A 22,185-nucleotide genomic window follows, 5' to 3' on the forward strand; every position below is an offset into this window, starting at 1 on the left:
ATCCACAAGCTTCTGGTTGAATTTTTGACCACTCCTCTTGATAAAATTGGTGCAGTTCAGTTAAATTTGTTGGTTTTCTGACATGGACTTGTTTATTCAGCATTGTGCACACGTCCACAATGGGGTTTAAGTCAGGACTTTGGGAAGGCCATTCTAAAACCTTAATTCTAGCCTGATTTAGCCATTTCTTTACCACTTTTGACGCGTGTTTGGGGTCATTGTCCTGTTGGAACACCCAACTGCGCCCAAGACCCAACCTCCGCTGATGATTTTAGGTTGTCCTGAAGAATTTGGAGGTATTCCTCATTTTTCATTGTCCCATTTACTCTCTGTAAAGCACCAGTTCCATTGGCAGCAAAACAGGCCCAGAGCATAATACTACCACCACCATGCTTGACGGTAGGTATGGTGTTCCTGGGATTAAAGGCCTTACCTTTTCTCCTCCAAACATATTGCTGGGTATTGTGGCCAAACTGCTCAATTTTTGTTTCATCTGACCACAGAATTTCCCCCAGAAGGTCTTATCTTAGTCCATGTTATCAGCAGCAAACGTTAGACGAGCCTTAAGGTGTCGCTTCTGGAGCAAGGCCTTCCTTCTTGCATTGTAGCCTCTCCGTCTATGGCGATGCAAAACACGCTTGACTGTGGACACTGACACCTGTGTTCCAGCAACTTCCAATTCATTGCAGACCTGCTTTTTGGTGGTTCTCGGTTAACTCTTGATCATCCTGACCAATGTTCTCTCAGCAACAGGTGATAGCTTGCGTTTTCTTCCTGATCGTGGCAGTGACAAAACTGTGCCATGCACTTTATACTTACAAACAATTTTCTGCACAGTTGCTCTTGAGACTTAAAGCTGCTTTGAAATGGCTCCAAGTGACTTTCCTGATGGGCAGCACGGTAGAACAGGGGTTAGTGCGTCTGCCTCACAATACGAAGGTCCTGAGTAGTCGTGAGTTCAATCCCGGCCTCGGGATCTTTCTGTGTGGAGTTTGCATGTTCTCCCCGTGACTGCGTGGGTTCCCTCCGGGTACTCCGGCTTCCTCCCACCTCCAAAGACATGCACCTGGAGATAGGTTGATTGGCAACACTAAATTGACCCTAGTGTGTGAATGTTGTCTGTCTATCTGTGTTGGCCCTGCGATGAGGTGGCGACTTGTCCACCTTCCGCCTGATTGTAGCTGAGATAGGCTCCAGTGCTCCCCGCGACCCCGAAGGGAATAAGCGGTAGAAAATGGATGGATGGACTTTCCTGACTTGTTCAAGTCAGTAGACTTGGTCACATTTTCAGTAGACCCATAATAAATTCATAAAAGAAACAGACTTCATGAATGTTTTTTGTGACCAACAAGTATGAGCTCCAATCACTATATCACAAAAAAATAAGAGTTGTAGAAATTATTGGAAACTCAAGACAACCATGACATTATGTTCTTTACAAGTGTATGTAAACTTTTGACCACGACTGTATATATATATATATATACACACACACACACACACACACACACATATATATATATACACACAAACATTATATATATATATATATATATATATATATATATATATATATATATATATATATATATATATATATATATATATATATATATATATATATATATACATTTTATTTTATGTTTTTTCTTTTTTTTCTCAACAAAAAAAACCCAACTAAATACACAATAGACTAATTGTGTCACTTAAAACATTGAGGGCTACTGAAAACAAGTCATTAAGTTGCAGGGATCAAATTCATTTTTGCCATGTGACTGTTCTCACCCGCACTGTGCATGTCGCTGTTGTTCTTAGTTTCCCCTCAATCTCTTTGCCAATCTTCTGTACTGTTACCTGGGTCTGTTTGATGGCTCTCTGGGCTGTGTGAAGCCTGTGGAAAGACAAATATATAAAACATCAATCAAGGTCAGTGTATCAGCAAAAAAATAACTATTGTGAAACTGAAAGCATTAATAAACAACCATATTACCTTGATGGTAACAGTTTTACGGTTAGTGGTTGATTTCTGGATTGTATCAATGTTAAACCTCAGTTATTTATTGATTTGCTGTGCTGAAATCTTTGTTTTTTCTTTAAACAGGCTAAAATACAAAAAGGCACGGATTAGAATTTGTCAATCCAAATATACGTAATCTTCTTTTGTCTGATGAAGGAATGCCATGGCCGATCACTCGTTTCTGTTTTGTCCTGTCCTTTGCATCTTCCTCTGTCACTCCTCCCACCTGCATTGTATTTTCTCATTACAACCTTAAAATCTTCCCCTTGCAGTCCCCCCTGACAGGCCTATCTCAAGCAACATTCTACTGATATAATCACGACCCCTGCTTCTCAACTAGCAAACCATCTCAGTCTGGCCTTTCTGACTGTCTCCCAGGCATCTAACATTGGCTATTTCTCTGATCTCCTGGTCACTACTAACATAACTATAAGCATTTTCACTGCCACCTGTCTGTTGGTCACCGCTGCCATATGCTGATACTTAAATGTCAAGGACTCCTGATACTCTTCTCTACTGACTTCACCCTGCCTCCATTCTTACTTTTTCACTTCTTAGTTCACTTCTCCTTTGCTCTGAATAGTTCACCCGAAGTACTTTAACTCAACATTCCTCACCTTTACACCTTGCATCCTCATGTTTTTTTCTTGCTTTGACCGTCTTTTATACCTCCACCTCTCCAGGTTTTCTTCCACCTGCTGTGGGTCCACACTGTCATCTGTCAGTCAATGTCATCTGTTTTTTCATGGAGCCTCCTGTCTCACCTCATTTTCAATCACAAGAGCAAACAATACACAGTCCAAACCTACTTTACCTGAGACACCTACAGCACACCTCACAGTTACCCTCATACACATCCTACACAACTCTAACATACTTCTGTCACCCCTATCTCGGCATTATTGTACCCTTTTTCTAAATCCACAAAGAAACATAACTTCTGCCCTTCTGCACTCCATCAGGACTTTCAGTACAAAAATCGGATGTGTAATACACCGAACAATAACGACCAGCTCTTGCACTATGTGGTCCAAATGGTTCCTCAATAAAAGTGTATGTCGTGGTTTAGCACTTTAATCCAGGTTGTTGAAAGACAAACAACAAAACAAAAGTAGTTATGGCCCAAAACGTTTCTATACTGGACAATTAACTGGAGTGTCTTAAAATAGTCGGTTATTATACTATTCAGGAGTCTGATTCGACTATTAACCTTGTAGTCCAATCGTCGGACATCGAACCCCCCTTCTACCTCCTTTGAAAAAAGGCGATTTGAGTACTCGATGCCCAGCAGGTGTGTTGGGAGGATGTTCTAAGTTGGGAGACAAGCAGCCCGTCATAGGACACTTAGTATGCTGTTACACCGCGCCTCGGACACGGCAAGGCCAGCCATCGACCCTGGAAATTGGACTATGCCCACACCGCTGGGGTGCGGCTTTGACCAGTGCTCTCCGGCAGAAAGCCCCCCGCCCCCTCACCGCTTCCCTCATGAAGCCACATTTAAGTAGTACTAGTATAATAACGTAAATGTAAACAGATCCTTGGGGAGTACACCTAAGGATAGAACATGTATCTATGTCATGGATATGCGTTTAATTTGCTTGAGACGAAGGATGAAGATGGTGAATTAGAACATCAGGGCTTGATGTGTTGAATTGATTTCCAATGTGAAATCTGATCCTGCTTTTTCCCCAGGTGAGAACAGTTATCTCCTCTCCCCTTTCCACGCAAATCTGCCCCCTTATCGTTCCTTTGATCTTTGCCGATTAGACCCAATCTCACACCCTATGAACTTTCTCAGCACATCTGCAGTAGTTTCATCGCTTGGCAAGTAAATTCAGAAAACACGTTTTCACTAACCATGACAACTTTCCTTTTCCATTGCAGGGGAGATATCAAAAAGCTGTGTCATGAGGGGATCTGCAGGAAGTTATGACTATGGCTGTGCACTCAACCCATGAAGACGATTAACATCAGAAAAACAAAAACACAAACTCCTTTGACAGTGACACTTGATACGGAGTGTCAGATAAAACCGAGCCATGTGAAGCTTCTGGATTAGTTTTTCATTTTATGTCTCATATGCTACATTAAATAGGGTATCTTAGGTTCTTTAGAATTGTCAATGTCTAGTGAAATCTGAACAAAAAACATGGAGCTGACTGATCAAGGTAGTAACTAAATTTCACTTAATTTTGTTCACAAAGTAATATAAAAAATAATTGCCATGGTTAATGTGTTTGCGTAAGCTTGCATATTAAACTATATGAAGAAATGTTTATAGAAATTGTGTGTGAATGTTCCAATGCAACTGAAAGGCTAATGGAATAAAGATTGAATGGTAGAAACCGTTTGACCTTGAAATAGTTTGAATGTTGAAGTTCGGAAACTGTACTGAAACATAGTATGAATACTGAAATGTTAAATGTATGTAAGGAATAAACTATGTGACTTTGAGATGTACTGCTGCAAAAAATTAGCTAAAAAAGTTGCCATGTGTTGTAACCCGCCTGGTTGAGTCCAGACTTTTGGTCTGCATGGGACTTGAACCTGTCTTCTGGCATGAAAGACGAGCTAAACTTCCAAGCTGTCAATTCAGTGTCCAACTTTGGCTCCTAATGTTGTTAAGGTAGCAACAGTACTAGGGTTTTAGCTAATTTTGGGGATAAATATATGTTTTTTTTCTCAATAATGAAATATATTACCTGACTGTATAGAATATTTTCTTGCAAACAAGCTTACTTTTAGGGAAAAACAAGTTGAAACCATAATTAAGATTGAGATGTGAAATAAAGACATCCCTGGCTAAAATACAATACCTTAAATCAGGGGTCGGCAACCTTTACCAGTCAAAGAGCCATTTTGACCAGTTTCACAAATTAAAGATAACAATGGGAGCCACAAAATTTTTTGGGAATTTAAAATGAAATAACACTGCATAAAAAATATATTTTTTGCTTTGTGCTATGTATAAACCAGGGGTCTCAGACACGCTGCCCATACCTTAATATGGAATTTGATGGCTGGTGCGGCACGCGGGTTTTATATGAATGGCGCTTGACAGCGTCATGCGTGCCGTGATAGTACAGCATATAGCGCCCACTACAATCAGCGTGCCTGATCAGCTACACGTTGTATGGGGCTTCCGCTTGCTCACATAGGTGACAGCAAGGCATACTTGGTCAACAACCACACAGGTTACACTGACGGTGGCGGTATAAAAAAAAACTTTAACACTCTTACTAATAATGCGCCACACTGTGAACCCACACCAAACAAGAATGACAAACACATTTCAGGAGAACATCTGCACCGTAACACAACATAAACACAACAGGACAAATACTGCATGGGATTCTGGGTATTTGTTCTGTTGTGTTTATGTTGTGTTAAGGTGCAGATGTTTTCCCGAAATGTGTTTGTCATTCTTGTTTGGTTTTGGTTCAAAGTGTGGCGCATTATTTGTAAGAGTGTTAAAGTTGTTTTATATGGTCACCGTCAGTGTAACCTGTGTGGCTGTTGACCAAGTATGCTTTGCTGTCACGTACGTCTGCAAGCAGAAGATGCATACTGCATAACAAGGGGTTGGGCTGGCACGCTGTTAATTCAGATTGTAAAGGGTGCCAAATGCTGTACCATCATGGCACGCCCTTATTATAACAGTAAAGGTGAAAATCTGAGAATATTAATCCCGGGAGTTTCTGCGAGAGGCATTGAAATCCGGAAGTCTCCCGGGAAAATCGGGGAGGTCGGCAAGTAAGCTGCTGAGCCGCATCAGAGTGATCAAAGAGCCGCATGCGGCTCCAGAGCCGCGGGTTGCCGACCCCTGCCTTAAATAGTCAAGCCAGCTAACAGGTGATGTCGGTATTATTGTGTATGTCGCTGTTGGCGTTTTGCTGCAATAGTACTGCATTTGTGAATCATTTTGGACTAAATCAAATATATTTCCTGATTGCGTGAATATTTGCTTGCATCAAGGTTAGGTTTCGGGGGGTAAAGGTAACTATAACTAAGAATGGTGGAAGTACTACTATTTATTTTGCCCAAAGTTGTGTAAAAAAATGTGATTACAGGAGTAAACCGGAATATTTCCGGTTTAGAACATAACTACCTTTATTGTCCTGGTTAAGATGAATGTATTGATGGTGGAATTGGTTGAAATCGGTTGAAAAAGTTGTGTGACTGCTTAGAACTAGCAATTGATTAATTAGCCGGGCCTTAATTATGCCCTCACATGAACTCATTTTATTTTGGAATTATAAATTATTTTGTTACATTTATATCTAATCAGTGTGATTTTTCAAGGGGCAAACAATTTTCAGGCTACAGGATTAGTTCTCTGCTTTTTGCAGATGATCTGACTTAGACTTCCTTTTTATTGTCATTCAAATTTGAACTTTACAGTACAGATAAGAACTAAATTGCGTTGCATTAGCTCATGGTAGTGCAGGATAAAAGAGCAATAAGATGCAGATATAAATAAATAGATTACTGTACAGATAAATATATTGCACTATTGCATATGCATCCACATTTATGGATGTATGTTATATTGTCTTTATATTCCAGCGAGTTAATCCATTTTGGGGGGGAATTGAGGGGATTATTTTAATGCGTTCAAGAGTCTTCTGCCCTGAGGGAAGAAGATGGTACAGAACCTGGAGGTTCTGCTACGGAGGCTGCGGAACCTCTTTCTAGAGTCCAGCAGTGAAAACAGTCCTTGGTGGGGGTGGGAGGAGTCTCTGCAGATTTTCTGAGCCCTGGTCAGATCTCCTGGATAGGAGGAAGAGGAGTCCTGATGATATTTTCCACCGTCCTCACCACTCTCTGCAGAGACTTCCAGTCTGAGGTACTGCAGGCTCCAGTCCAGACAGAGATGCTGTTGGTCAGTAGGCTCTCTATAGTGCCTCTGTAGAATGTGGTGAGAACGGGGGGAGGGAGCTGTGCTCTTTTCATCTGACACAAAAAAGTGCATGCGCTGCTGCGCTCTTTCTCCAAGAGCTGCGGTGTGTAGGGACCAGGTCATATTGTCAATTATCTGCACCCCCAGGAACTTGGTGCTGCTTACCATCTCCACCGCTGTGCCGTTGATGAAGAGTGGAAAGGGGCTGGACTGGTGCCTCCTGAAGTCGACGATGATCTCCTTGGTCTTGTCGATGTTCAGGACCAGGTTGTTGGTTCTGTACCAGTCAACCAGATGTTTCTACTCTTCCCTGTAGTCCATGTCGTTGTTGTCATGGATGAGGCCCACTACTGTTGTGTCGTCCGCATACTTCACATTGTGGTTAGTAGTGGACCTGGCGCAGCAGTCATGGGTCATCAACGTGAACAGTCGCGGACTCAGGACGCAGCCCTGGGGGGAGCCGGTGCTCAGGGAGATGGCACTGGAGGTGTTGTCACCCACTCTAACAGACTGGGGTCTGTCTGTGAGGAAGTCAAGCAGCCAGTTGCATAGGGGGTACTGAATCCAAGGGGGGCCAGTTTGCTCACCAAGTGCTGCGGGATGACGGTGTTGAACGCCGAGCTGAAGTCCAGAAACAACATCCGCACGCGTGTGTCCTTTCCTTCCAGATGTTCTAAGCTCAGGTGGAGTGCAGAGGAGATGGTGTCCTCTGTGGAGCGGTTAGGGCGATAAGCAAACTGGTATGGGTCGAATGTGGGGGGTAAGTCTGGAGACAATGTATTCCTTTACCAGCCTCTCGAAGCACTTCATTATGATGGGGGTGAGTGCCACGGGGTGATAATCATTGAGGGAGGAGATTGTAGTTTTTTTAGGCACTGGAATGATTGTGGCCGTCTTAAAACATGATGGTACCACAGCCTGGGTCAGCGAGGTGTTGAAGATGTCTGTGAGAACCCCAGACAGCTGGTCTGCACATCCCTTAAGCACCCTGGCCGTAATGTCATCAGGTCCCGCTGCTTTCCGGGGGTTCACTCTCCTCAGGGTTTACCGGACATCCGCTTTGTCCAGGTTGAGCGGCTGCTCATCAGGGCGAGGGATGGATTTCCTCGCCGGAGTGGTGTTAAGTGTCTCAAACCTTGCAAAGTATGGTCCTGATGGCTTCAACTGCTCAGGATCTTCAGCTCTCACTGGATCGGTTCGCAGCCGAGTGTGAAGCGACTGGTATGAGAATCAGCATCTCTAAGTCCGAGTCCATGGTTCTCGCCCGGGAAAGGGTAGAGTGCCATCTCCAAGTTGGGGAGGAGATCTTTCCCCAAGTGGAGGAGTTCAAGTACCTAGGAGTCTTGTTCACGAGTGAGGGAAGAGTGGATCGTGAGATCAACAGGGGGATCGGTGTGGCGTCTTCAGTAATGCGGATACCGTATCGATCCATTGTGGTGAAGAAGGAGCTGAGCCGGAAGGCAAAGCTCTCAATTTACCGGTCGATCTGCTTTCCCATCTTCACCTATGGTCATGAGCTTTGGGTTATGACCGAAAGGACAAGATCAAGGGTACAAGCGGCCGAAAAGAGTTTCCTCCGCCGGGTGGCGGGTCTCTCCCTTAGAGATAGGGTGAGAAGCTCTGTCATTCGGGAGGAACTCAGAGTAAAGCCGCTGCTCCTCCACATCGAGAGGAGCCAGATGAGGTGGTTCGGGCATCTGCTCACCTAGGGAGCAGATGCCACGGGGAAGACCCAGGACACGTTGGGAAGACTATCTGTCCCGGCTGGCCTGGGAATGTCTCGGGATCCCCCTGGAGGAGCTGGACGAAGTGGCTGGGTAGAGTGACGTCTGGGCTTCTCTGCTTATGCTGCTGCTCCGCGACCCGACCTCGGATAAGCGGAAGAAAATGGATGGATGGATGGATGGAATCATTTACACCGTGTATGATGACAAAGAAGCACAACGCTCGGAGCGATCACTAAAGCAGTCGCTCTGCACACCGCCAAGATGTGTGAATGAAGAAGCCTGCCTTTATCCACTTGCTAAAACTATTATATAGTCTTCTCAATGTTTGACTTGATTATTGTTTAGCGTACAATGTATAATATGTTTTTATTCACAAAAGTAATTTATTCAAGACAGAAGTTTTAAGTTTTCACTTAATTAATCTCAATGTTGGAGATCATTATTTATTTGCATGCAATGTGCAATGCTATGTTTTTGTTAACAAAATTATTTTACAGAAGGTTGATTCCCAGAGTAACCTCTTAATTTATGTATTTGAATATAATTCCATAAAAAGTACAGTTTATATCTGGTCTAAAAAGAACAACATATTACACATTTAAATTTGCATGTATGATGCAATGTATGTAGTATCATTTCAAACTACAAGTTTTTTATCAAATAAATGAAAAACTTGTTTTAAATTATCTTTGTCATTTGTATTCAATGGTTTCTTTAAAAATTAGGGTAAACAAAATCGTAAATTGAATTTTTTGTGAAAAAATAGATTTTATTTCTAGGCCATATTGCCCAGATCGAATGCGGGGAGGATGGTTATAGAATGGTATAGAAGCTAAGCGAGCACGAACAGAGGGTAGGGTGAAAGGTTGAAGCAGACGGAAGTCGAGAGAGTCAGGACCGGTGTGACTTGATGGTGTAAATGTGGAACTAGGAGCCAAGGTATGCCGACAGAAATGGAGTGTATACTCAAAATCAACTGGAAAAAAAACCATCCCCGGCCAGCTGGACCAAACAGACAAATGTTCATCGAGCCAGTCACTATAATATTGATCATTATACATGCAGCACATCATGCTTGTTAATACAACTACAAACACTGTCGAGCAAGACAACAAACAAATTATGAAATGTGGGTTAATACTTTACAGATACTGCAATATGATTGTTCATGTTTTTAGTCAGTACAGATTGGTATACAATACATTACAAACTCAAAAGCCAGTCAGCTAGTGATGCAGAAGCTAGCTCACGACTATTGCCGTAGCATGTTGTTGCAAGGCGATATGTTACTACGGTAGAAAAACAGTACCTCTCTTTGCTTTTACAATAACAATGTCCCTACAGCTTGGGTATTATACAGAATGTGAATTAAGTATTCTTTGCAGTTTGTGGATACTTTTTTTTTTAGAGTGATTTAGAAGCAGAATGGATTGCTCCCTTAGTTGCATTGCCAGACAACTAGAATGAGCCGATATTTACAAAATTAGAATGCAAAACAAAACAAAAATATGTGTTCTTGTATCTCATAAACATTGTGAGCAATAGGCACAATACCAGAAAAAAATGCAGTTCCCCTTTAATACAAACCATGTATAGGATAGTTTATCACACAGTTTTATTTTTAATTAACTAAATGTACTGTTGGAGAAGTTGCCACTGGCATAACAGCGCCTACACCTGGCTGTAAGGACACGAGACGATGTACATATAAATAAACATTGATTGATTGATTGATTGATTGGGCAGCACGGTGGAAGAGGGGTTAGTGCATCTGCCTCACAATACGAATATCCTGAGCAGTCTTGGGTTCAATCCCGGGCTTGGGATCTTTCTGTGTGGAGTTTGCATGTTCTCCCCGTGACTGCGTGGGTTCCCTCCGGGTACTCCGGCTTCCTCCCACTTCCAAAGACATGCACCTGGGGATAAGTTGATTGGCAACACTAAATTGGCCCTAGTGTGTGAATGTGAATGTTGTCTGTCTATCTGTGTTGGCCCTGCGATGAGGTGTACCCCGCCTTCCGCCCGATTGTAGCTGAGATAGGCTCCAGCGCCCCCGCGACCCCAAAGGGAATAAGCGGTAGAAAATGGATGGATGGATGGATGATTGATTGATTGATTGATGAGTGCACATGTGTATGTTGTTTGAGTGTAATTAATGAAATTATGATATTTAAGACATTTCAATTAGTAGCACCAGGTGATCCTGGTGAAAAAGCTAAGTGTACAGCCCTGGTGAGGCAGCGCACACTTTAACGTCAAGTTCACTTTTGATAAATCTCAACTTTGCTGTGAAAAAGGCCGCGAGACAGGTTTATGTGCGTAGGCAAGCTTAATACATGAGGCACCAGGCGCAGTGCAGGATGTATACTTGTTTGTTTATGGTTGGTTGCTAAATGTATTCATTGAATGCTTAAAATATACTACAGTGTTTAAAATTACTTATCCTACGGAGTGCCAACTATCGTAAAAATACGATGATGATTGTATAATCATTTATCAGCAGCCAACAGATGAGCAACCTGTTTTATTATGATTTACAGTACATTTGGAAGGCATTTGCAGCACTCACCTTTTCCAAATTGTGTTATGTTGCAGCCTTATTCCAAAATGAAAAAAAAATATTTTTTTGTCCTTAAAAAATCTACACACAATACCCCATAATGACAATGTTAAAACATTTTTTTAAGAGCTTTTTGCGAAAACAATCATATGTACATAAGTATACAGAGCCATTTCTCAATATGTTGTTGCCCCATAAAATCCTTAACATTTGGTCATTGCGCTTCAGGCTTATTTTTTTTAAATTTTTTTTTACATTTGAGGGATTTCGAGATTGTGCACGCTGCATTTGTTAAAGATTTTTGCATATCCAGGGACAAAAAGTATAAGCTCCATGCTGTTGTTTTGCAGTAGAAAGCACCTTAACTTTTTAAACTAAGCAAATGGGTTTAAGAAGCCAAATATTTAGAAATAATTAACGATGAGAGGCGCGACTACAAAAACTGTTTTCAGCTAAAACATTCCATCCGTGTTGGGCCCGGTGTGTTTGGCTGACTTTAAGTGTGCGCATTGAGCGCTCAAAAAAGCTTAAGAATATAATTAGTCTGTTTGTTGTTGTCTTCAGGCCACAGTCATGATGGTTTTGAAGAAACAAAAAAAACAACAAAGTCCACTTGCTGAGAAGCGCTGACACAACTTACAATAAGTAAGTGAACGGACATCTGATGCTGCTTTCAGGGAAGCATTATCGCCTTGACAGCTCCTGGAGCACAACGAGAGGCAGCCAACAAGTGTGTTGAGTGTATGTTTCACAAAGGAACAAATCAGCGGAGAAAAATACACAACAGGAAAACATAGGGCTCTAGTTATTCAGACAGAAAATAATACAGAAGTACCTGCAATGCTCCACTTTTCAGTCAAATTTCCCCGTTTTTTGTATTCTGGCTCGGTTGTCGTACGGCCAAGCATTTCATGTAACAACCTACAACACACTACTGCCTCAGCTCAAAAAATTTTAAGAATACAAGCTGTCTATTGGCTAATTGGTATATTATAAGTTGCAAGCAAATATTTATATTATGATCCTTCACTGCTAGTGGGTGTAGTGAATTTTACAGGGAACCCTTTAAGATCCGAGCAAAAATCCTGTGTCTCAGTTGTTAGGGTTAATAGTTGATAATTAGGGATGTCCGATATTGGATTTTTGCCGATATCCGATATTCCGATATTGTCCAACTCTTTAATTACCGATACCGATATCAACCGATATATACAGTCGTAGAATTAACATATTATTATGCCTAATTTGGACAAGCAGGTATGGTGAAGATAAGGTACTTTTTAAAACAATTAACAAAATAAAATAAGATAAATAAATTAAAAACATTTTCTTGAATAAAAAATAAAGTAAAACAATATAAAAACAGTTACATTGAAACTAGTAATTAATGAAAATTAGTAAAATTAACTGTTAAAGGTTAGAACTATTAGTGGACCAGCAGCACGCACAATCATGTGTGCTTACGAACTGTATCCCTTGCAGACTGTATTGATATATATTGACATATAATGTAGGAACCAGAATATTAATAACAGAAACAAACAACCCTTTTGTGTGAATGAGTAAATGAGTGTAAATGGGGGAGGAAGGTTTTTTGGGTTGGTGCACTAATTGTAAGTGTATCTTGTGTTTTTTATGTTGATTTAATAAAAAAATAAATAAAAAAAACGATACCGATACCGATAATTAAAAAAAACATACCGATAATTTCCGATATTACATTTTAACACATTTATCGGCCGATAATATCGGCAGGCCGATATTAACGGACATCTCTATTGATAATAGTTGATAATTACAATAAGAAAACATTGTTTTTCCAAATAAATGTCGGGAGAAAGTGAGTGTGAAGGACCGTGCTGAGAAAAAGAGGCAGATAATATTAATTGAATTATGGAAATAAGTCATCAAAAACATGATTGAGGAGCATAGCGGTGCTAAAATACGCTACAACGTATGGAAGCAGTCAAAGGTGTAAGATAATATCTAAACGGCAGACATTTATCTATGAAAATACCTGCTGATGGTGAGTTTGACTGAGAAGCAGCTTGAAGAAGATACCAGAAGCAGTGCTCTCAGCAAAGGAGAGGAAAAGCAAGTTGTTGAAAAGTTGAGAGTCCACTCTCTAAGGCAAACGCTATACATTATTATTAGGGATGCACGCTATATAGAGGAGGTGTGATGTGTTGAAGCCAGTGTTTTTTCTTTGCAGGGCATTTGGTGCAGGCATCACGTTGAATGTCTTTATCTTTACCGGACGCTTTCCCTCCGCAGCCGTACACCGTGACCCAATCGGTGTCGCCTTGTAAACCCTCGAGAAAAAAGGTGGCGCTTTCGTACGCAGCCCTCAGTCAAAGAGATTATGTAATCACCAGGGTAACTCAAAATGTTATGGATGGATTTTTGAAGAAATGTTCAGGAAATGTCCATAAAAACAATTCCTCTTATCTACTCTGAGTCTGGTCACAATTCTCAGAGGATTATGGGACATGTTTATTTTTTGACAGGCCAGTGCAAAACTGCCAGAAAAATACTACACACACTAAGTTTTCGTTTCATACTGCCAAAGGTCACAACATTCTTGTGATGATTTTGAAAAAAAGTGCAAACGAGTGTTTTTGTGTGTGTATGTGCGTGTGTGTGTCTTTCTCGTCATCTCTGGGTATAAGTTCAATGTCAATGTTTACCAACATCTCCGTTAACCTTCTACTACCCAAGTGAGAACCATGATTTATAATTGACTTTCAGCAGCTCAGAGGCAATGCAGCAGCTTACCGGCTCAGTATGTCAATATAACAGCAAACGCTAGTTAGCTCTCTGTGATGATGGCGCTACTAAAAATAGTCTGTCTGCGTTAGCGCTTAAAATAACAACATCGCTAATACTTAGTTAATATTCAGGTCACGACATGTAAATGGTGTATTGCTGATGGTTTTTGGATATTTTTAGGTTTTTTTATGGGCGCAATGCAGTACTCCCATTAGCTGCATTGTAAGCCATAAAAACATGTGTTCTTGTTTTACAAGGATTGTGAATGACAGGCAAAATAAATAAATCAATCAATCAATCTTTATTTATATAGCCCTAAATCACAAGTGTCTCAAAGGGCTGCACAAGCCACAACGACATCCTCGGCACAAAGCCCACACACGGGCAAGGAAAAACTCACCCCAGTGGGACGTCGATGTGAATGACTATGAGAAACCTTGGAGAGGACCGCATATGTGGGTAACCCCCCCCCTCTAGGGGAGATCGAAAGCAATGGATGTCGAGTGGGTCTGACATAATATTGTGAGAGTCCAGTCCATAGTGGATCCAACATAATAGTAAGAGTCCAGTCCATAGTGGGGCCAGCAGGACACCATCCCGAGCGGAGACGGGTCAGCAGCGCAGAGATGTTCCCAGCCGATGCACAGGCGAGCGGTCCACCCCGGGTCCCGACTCTGGACAGCCAGCACTTCATCCATGGCCACCGGACCTGTGCCCCCCCCCCTCAAGGAAAAGGGGAGCAGAGGAGAAAAGAAAAGAAACGGCAGATCAACTGGTCTAACAGTTGATCTGCCGTTTTGTTGATCTACTCTATTTAAAGGCTAGAGTATACAAATTAGTTTTAAGATGGGACTTAAATGCTTCTACTGAGGTAGCATCTCTAATTGTTACCGGGAGGGCATTCCATAGTACTGGAGCCCGAATAGAAAACGCTCTATAGCCCGCAGACTTTTTTTGGGCTCTGGGAATCACTAATAAGCCGGAGTTCTTTGAACGCAGATTTCTTGCCGGGACATATGGTACAATGCAATCGACAAGATAGGACGGAGCTAGACCGTGTAGTATTTTATACGTAAGTAGTAAAACCTTAAAGTCACATCTTAAGTGCACAGGAAGCCAGTGCAGGTGAGCCAGTATAGGCGTAATATGATCAAACTTTCTTGTTCTTGTCAAAAGTCTAGCAGCCGCATTTTGTACCAACTGTAATTTTTTAATGCTAGACATAGGGAGACCCGAAAATAATACGTTACAGTAATCGAGACGAGACGTAACGAACGCATGAATAATGATCTCAGCGTCGCTAGTGGATAAAATAGAACGAATTTTAGCAATATTACGGAGATGAAAGAAGGCCGTTTTAGTAACACTCTTAATGTGTGATTCAAACGAGAGAGTTGGGTCGAAGATAATACCCAGATTCTTTACTGATTCGCCTTGTGTAATTGTTTGGTTGTCAAATGTTAAGGTGGTATTATTAAATAAATGTCGGTGTTTAGCAGGACCGATAATCAGCATTTCCGTTTTCTTGGCGTTGAGTTGCAAGAAGTTAGCGGACATCCATTGTTTAATTTCATTAAGACACGCCTCCAGCTGACTACAATCCGGCGTGTTGGTCAGCTTTAGGGGCATGTAGAGTTGGGTGTCATCAGCATAACAATGAAAGCTAACACCGTATTTGCGTATGATGTCGCCTAGCGGCAACATGTAAATACTAAAGAGTGCAGGGCCAAGAACCGAACCCTGAGGAACTCCGCACGTTACCTTAACATAGTCCGAGGTCACATTGTTATGGGAGACGCATTGCATCCTGTCAGTAAGATAAGAGTTAAACCACGACAAAGCTAAGTCTGACATACCAATACGTGTTTTGATACGCTCTAATAAATTATTATGATCGACGGTATCGAAAGCAGCGCTAAGATCAAGAAGCAGCAACATAGATGACGCATCAGAATCCATCGTTAGCAGTAGATCATTAGTCATTTTTGCGAGGGCTGTCTCCGTAGAGTGATTTGCCCTGAAACCGGATTGAAAAGGTTCACAGAGATTGTTAGACACTAAGTGTTCATTTAGCTGCTGTGCGACAATTTTTTCGAGGATTTTCGAAATAAAGGGAAGGTGGGACACCGGTCGGTAGTTTACCATGAGGTCAGGATCAAGGTTAGGTCTTTTGAGCAGAGGATGAATAACCGCTTTCTTGAATGCTAGGGGAACAGTGCCAGAGGAAAGTGATAAGTTTATAATATTTAGCACTGATGGACCTAATAATACAAAAAGCTCCTTGATAAGTTTCCCAGGAAGTGGGTCAAGTAAACATGTTGTTTGTTTTATCCCACTTACACGCTGTAATAGTTCCTCTAATGTTATTTCATCAAAAAGAGAGAGACTATTTTGTATTGCAGTATCCGTCGTAGATACAGTTGTATCTGTGTTCATAGAACCCAGTTGTAGCTGGGATGCGTTGTCTTTAATCTCCTTTCTAATGAGTTCAATTTTCTTATTAAAGAAATTCATAAAGTCATCTGCCGAGTGGGTGGAGCTATTGGGAGGAGTCCCTTGTTGGGTTAGCGATGCTACTGTACTAAACAAAAATTTAGGGTCGTTTTTGTTGAGGCGGATGAGATTTGAGTAATATTTAGCTTTAGCTAAGGTTAGCATGCGTTTATACGATATTAAACTATCACTCCATGCTTGATGGAAAACCTCAAGCTTGGTCGCGCGCCATTTGCGTTCCAACTTTCTACATGATAATTTATGAGCTCTGGTTTCCTCTGTAAACCATGGGGTGCGCCTTTTAGGGGCCCTTTTTTGTTTTAGCGGTGCTATACTATCAATGGTTTTGCGCAGGGCATTGTCAAAGTTGTTAGTGAGGTTATCAATAGAGCCGACATAATTTGGGAATGGTGCCATTACCGAAGGCAGTAGGTCAGCAAGAGTCATCGTTGTGGCGGTATTAATGTTGCGGCTGCTATAGCAGTTATTATTATTATTAGTTTGTTGACAGTGAGTCAGAACTTCGAATTTTATAAGGTAATGATCGGACATTACTTTAGTATACGGGAGTACCATAACTTTGGAGGTGGTGACACCCCTGACCAGCACTAGATCTATCGTATTGCCGTTGCGATGCGTAGGTTCATTTATTATTTGTGTAAGACCACAGCTATCAATTATAGTCTGGAGCGCCACGCACTGAGGGTCCGATGGGGTATTCATATGGATATTAAAGTCCCCCATTATGATTATATTGTCTGCGTGCGTCACTAGATCAGCAACGAACTCTGAAAATTCATTAATAAAGTCCGAGTAGGGCCCTGGGGGGCGGTAGATAACAGCCATATCGAGAGGCAGCGGTGCGACAGACCTCATAGTAAGCACCTCAAACGATTTGTATTTATTATTTAGGTTAGGGGTAAGGTTAAAGTTTTCATTGTATATTAATGCGACCCCCCCACCCCTTTTAAGGGGACGGGCAATATGCGCATTCGTATAGTTAGGAGGAGATGCCTCATTTAGCGCAAAAAAATTTGTCTGGTTTGAGCCAGGTTTCGCTAAGACCAATGACGTTAAGATTGTTGTCTCTAATGACCTCATTAACTAATAACGTTTTGGGAGACAATGATCTTATGTTTAAAAAGCCCATATTATAAGTATTGGGCTGTTTTGACAAGTTTTTGTTTAAATTATCCGTAGTAGAAATATTAATAATGTTGCGTTTATTATACGTAGTGCACTTTAAATAGTTTCGACCATATCTAGGAATTGATACGACGGGAATTTTCAGATTGTTTGCTTGATGATACGATCGACTGAACGCATCATGATTTGCCACCTCAGTAGAATGCATATCTACCCCGGACACATTCACAACAGAAAACACATTATGTGAGTTGTGTGTTATTCTAAGAATAAATAAAAACAAGAGCAGTTCCCCTTTAGGATTAAGATGTCCCGCGCAGTCATATTTGTTTACAATGTGAGGTATGGTGAACGTAAAGGAAGTTAAGACCTCCTAGAAGGTAAGAGCGCTTGATTTGTTCACCCTACACCAAAATATGGGTTATCTTGCTCGTTAATGAAGCCATTATTAATGTTACCAAATTACCGGTATGACGTCATAACTTCTAATATCATGTACTGTATTTTGTTTGACATTTATCTTTTATTTAAAACTACCAACATAAATCAATTTTTTCAGTCAAAGAAACGCTTAAAAAGAATGCTAAAATACACAAATGTGATTTTTCATGACTCCACAATTGTTTACAAAAAAAAAGAAAAGTAGGCGAGGAACATTTTAATATTCCGTTATATTTGTGTTAATAAAACACAATAATACATCCTGGCTTCTCACTATAGTCACACAATAATGCCTCTATGAATTAATATTTAATACAATTTTAACATTGTACTGAATAATACCTTTTATTTTTAAACAAATAATAGTAGATGATAAATTACTTATAATTTCCTCTTTTTTTTTTTATTTAAAAGGTTTTATGGAATAAAATTTACAATTTTATTTAAATCATTCTATATAAAATATAACATCAAAATTCAGGCCAACAATTTAAAAAAAAATCTTATTAAAGAGCATGTAACATGATAAAATGTTGGTGTTTTGGTGGGTTCAGCATGAATACATTTGAAAATTAATTTCAATTGGGAACCTTGATTTGAGATACCACGTTATGATCTCTGTCGCAGAACCAATTAAACTCCTAAGACGAGGTACCACTGTAGTCTGTTTGCCCGAGTATCATTCTGCGTAATTGAGTGCCCAACAAAAAAATCCCACGTTTTTTTGTTTGTTTGTTTGTTTGTTTGTTTTCATTGAGCAGGACGGCAAAATAACCCACTATGGTGCCAAATAGGTCATGGTCTGTTTGGGCTGGACCCCCATGTCACCACTGTCTCTGCAGTAACAATACTAAAGAAAAGCGAATCCACACACTAAACACAAAGTACAAAAATAAAGACGAGACTCAATATACAGGTAATGATCACAATAAAGTAATGAACTTGTGTAGTTGTAATGTTGTAATGACTATGCGGTGCTTACAGAGCCTTCTGATTAGTGATTAAGGTTCATTCCGTTGACCTCGGAAGTTGGAAGTCGGAGCTGGGAATGACGTCACGGCCAAATTGTGAGCGTTTCAGTTCCAGAGGTCGGAAATTAAGATGGCCACATCCACGAAAGCTATTTTTGCTCTTACCTTGTCTGAACATAAACAACTTAAGGGAAAAAATGCATTCTTTCTGCAACCTTCAAACACGGTGGATAAAGAACACAGATGCCATTGCTAGCGATGTAGAATACGTAGTTGATGCCACATGAAAAAAAATGTTTACCACATCTAAACGTCTAACAATACATTATACATTGCTGATTTAGTGCGACAACAACTAATCAGAAGTGATAATAACAGATATTTATAGAAGCATACAGTATATCATTGTTTTCATTCAGAGCAGCCATCTTTGAATCCAACTCTGGTGAGAATTATTCGACTTTACATGTCGAAAATCCTACCTGAAGGGGTGTTTCAGTTGAAATTCAAACTAGGAACTCGGAATTCTGACTTCCCAGTACAAATGGAACGCACCATTACAGATAGCTATACACCATAGCCTCCTCAGACAGGAGTGACAGGAATGCATTTAGAACAGATGTAACAAAATAAGAGCCCACAGCAGAATCAACGGAAAATGACACAAACAGCAAACCCTGTCATGCGGAGCATGTCAAAAGTAGCAAGTGTCAGCACTTTGATAAAGAAGGTAAGAAACATTACTTAATAGGGTTTTATGCTAACAATTCCATTATCGATCATCCATCAGCGAGGACGGTCAATACTGATCACATGTACACCAGTATTTTTTTATATTGAGTGCCATTGACAGTTTAACTATATCATTTAAATAGTCAACTAGTTACTTTTTTTTAATTACATACAGTTGATTGACCAATACAAAGGCAATAGTACCCAATAAATAAAAGCAAAAATGACTATCAACTACTCATTTAAATCCTTGAGGGTGTTTGCCCTCAAAGTACTGTGCCCAGGTAATTGTTCTCTGAGTTTGTAAACATTACAAAAAATGACAACAACAACAAATATTTAGTAAAAATAAAAATATTGATCTTGTCACACTAGTATTTTTGGGATCAATCCGTCATACCCTTACGTTCCATGTGCACCAAGCACACAAGGCACAACAGATGTTATATTATGGTTTCTGTAGACCGTAAATTCCTGACTAAAAGCAGGTACTTTTTTCCTACGCTTTGAATCCTGAGGCTTATAAAACTTTGCAGCTAATTTACGAATTTTACTTCGCTGAAAACCAAAATGCAAATAGTTTTTAAAAAAAACGAGCAAAGACACTGAAATGATGTGTTATTGTTTATGTTACGGCGATAGTTTTATGAGGAGTTTGCTTACTGCAGGTGCTGCAGTTCCCTCCTGTTTAGAACTTTCAACTGGAGGTACAATTGCCATTCTGTCATCTAGCCTTCCATAACGATATACGCGTATTGATTCTTCTTTAATCTCTCCAAGCAACATTTGTACTTTTTATAGTACAACTAAAACAATTCTTACATACTAAACTGTCCCATGTCTGGTGTTTGTAAGAGTGTCCCCTTTCAAGTATATTTGTATGTGCTATCGTAATGTTATCAAACGAGCATTGTTAGCGTTAGATAATATGCTAACACATTTAAGTTAAGTGTCTGCGTTAGTATTATTAACTTACAATGGCATTTCTTTTGTATTGTTTCAGGTTCGCAAATTCACCAAGATGTCACTGAGGAGTTAGTTTAATGTAATAATAATTAATTCAATAAAATTAAAAAAAATAATTTAAACTATAGGCAGCAGCTCAGCAGTGACCCTGATGAAGAGAGAGAAGCCCTATAGAGAATGGATGGATGGATAATTTGTTATACATTTCATTGATTATTTATACGTCAAATGGTTTTCTGCATTTAAAACTATAATTCTATCCATCCATCCATCTTCTTCCGCTTATCCGAGGTCTGGTCACGGGGGCAGCAGCGTAAGCAGGAAAGCCCAGACTTTTCTCTCCCCAGCCACTTCGTGTAGCTCTTCCCGGGGGATCCCGAGGCGTTCCCAACGTGTCCTGGGTTTTCCCCCGTGGCCTCCTACCGGTTGGACGTGCCCTAAACACCTCTCTAGGGAGGCGTTCGGGTGGCATCCTGACCAGATGCCCGAACCACCTCATCTGGCTCCTCTCGATGTGGAGGAGCAGCGGCTTTACTTTGAGCTCCCCCCGGATGACAGAGCTTCTCACCCTATCTCTAAAGGGAGAGCCCTGCCACCCTGTGAAGGAAACTCATTTCGGCCGCTTGTACCCGTGATCTTGTCCTTTTGGTCAAAACCCATAGCTCATGACCATAGGTGAGGATGAGAACATAGATCGACCGGTAAATTGAGAGCTTTGCCTTCCGGCTCAGCTCCTTCTTCACCACAACGGATTGATACAGCGTCCGCATTACTGAAGACGCCGCACCGATCCGCCTGTCGATCTCACGATCCACTCTTCCCTCACTTGTGAACAAGACTCCGAGGTACTTGAACTCCTCCACTTGGGGCAGGGTCTCCTCCCCAACCCGGCGGAGATGGCATTCCACCCTTTTCCGGGCGAGAGCCATGTACTCGAACTTGGAGGTGCTGATTCTCATCCCAGTCGCTTCACACTCGGCTGCGGACCGATCCAGTGAGAGCTGAAGATCCTGGCCAGATGAAGCCATCAGGACCACCTGAGATCGGTAGGTTGTGAGTTCAAACCCCGGCCGAGTCCTACCAAAGACTATAAAAAATGGAACCCATTACCTCCCTGCTTGGCACTCAATGCTGCTCACTGCTCCCATCACTACCAGGAGGTGATCAAAGATGATGGGTCAAATGCAGAGAATAATTTCGCCACACCTAGTGTGTGTGTGTGACAATCATTGGTACTTTAACTTTAGCATCATCTGCAAAAAGCAGAGACCTAATCCTGCAGCCACCAAACTGGATCCCCTAAAACTATCATTGTTCTCTCTAAAATCTGATTTGTGTTCATATTTTTGGCTGGCCGGTATTTCTTATGGGAAAAACAGTTTCAGTTTCTGTACAAATCGGTTCTCCTCTGAAATGTTCCTAAAATGTGTGTATGTTGTCCCATGGACCACTAGCGTATTTTT

At 41.0% G+C, this 22,185-nt stretch overlaps 1 protein-coding gene across 2 annotated transcripts in view; it reads right to left on the reverse strand.

The window, feature by feature from the left end:
* The window catches only part of uvrag (UV radiation resistance associated gene), a 191,109-nt gene that overhangs the window by 123,905 nt on the left and 45,019 nt on the right, over positions 1–22,185 (reverse strand). For both annotated transcript variants that reach the window (XM_061961810.2, XM_061961809.2), the window contains exon 7: positions 1,786–1,891. In XM_061961810.2, coding sequence (XP_061817794.1) covers positions 1,786–1,891 — 106 coding nt within the window. The remainder of the gene's footprint in view (positions 1–1,785; positions 1,892–22,185) is intronic.

The sequence above is a fragment of the Nerophis lumbriciformis genome, linkage group LG09 (assembly GCF_033978685.3).
Source record: "Nerophis lumbriciformis linkage group LG09, RoL_Nlum_v2.1, whole genome shotgun sequence".
NCBI lineage: Eukaryota > Metazoa > Chordata > Actinopteri > Syngnathiformes > Syngnathidae > Nerophis > Nerophis lumbriciformis.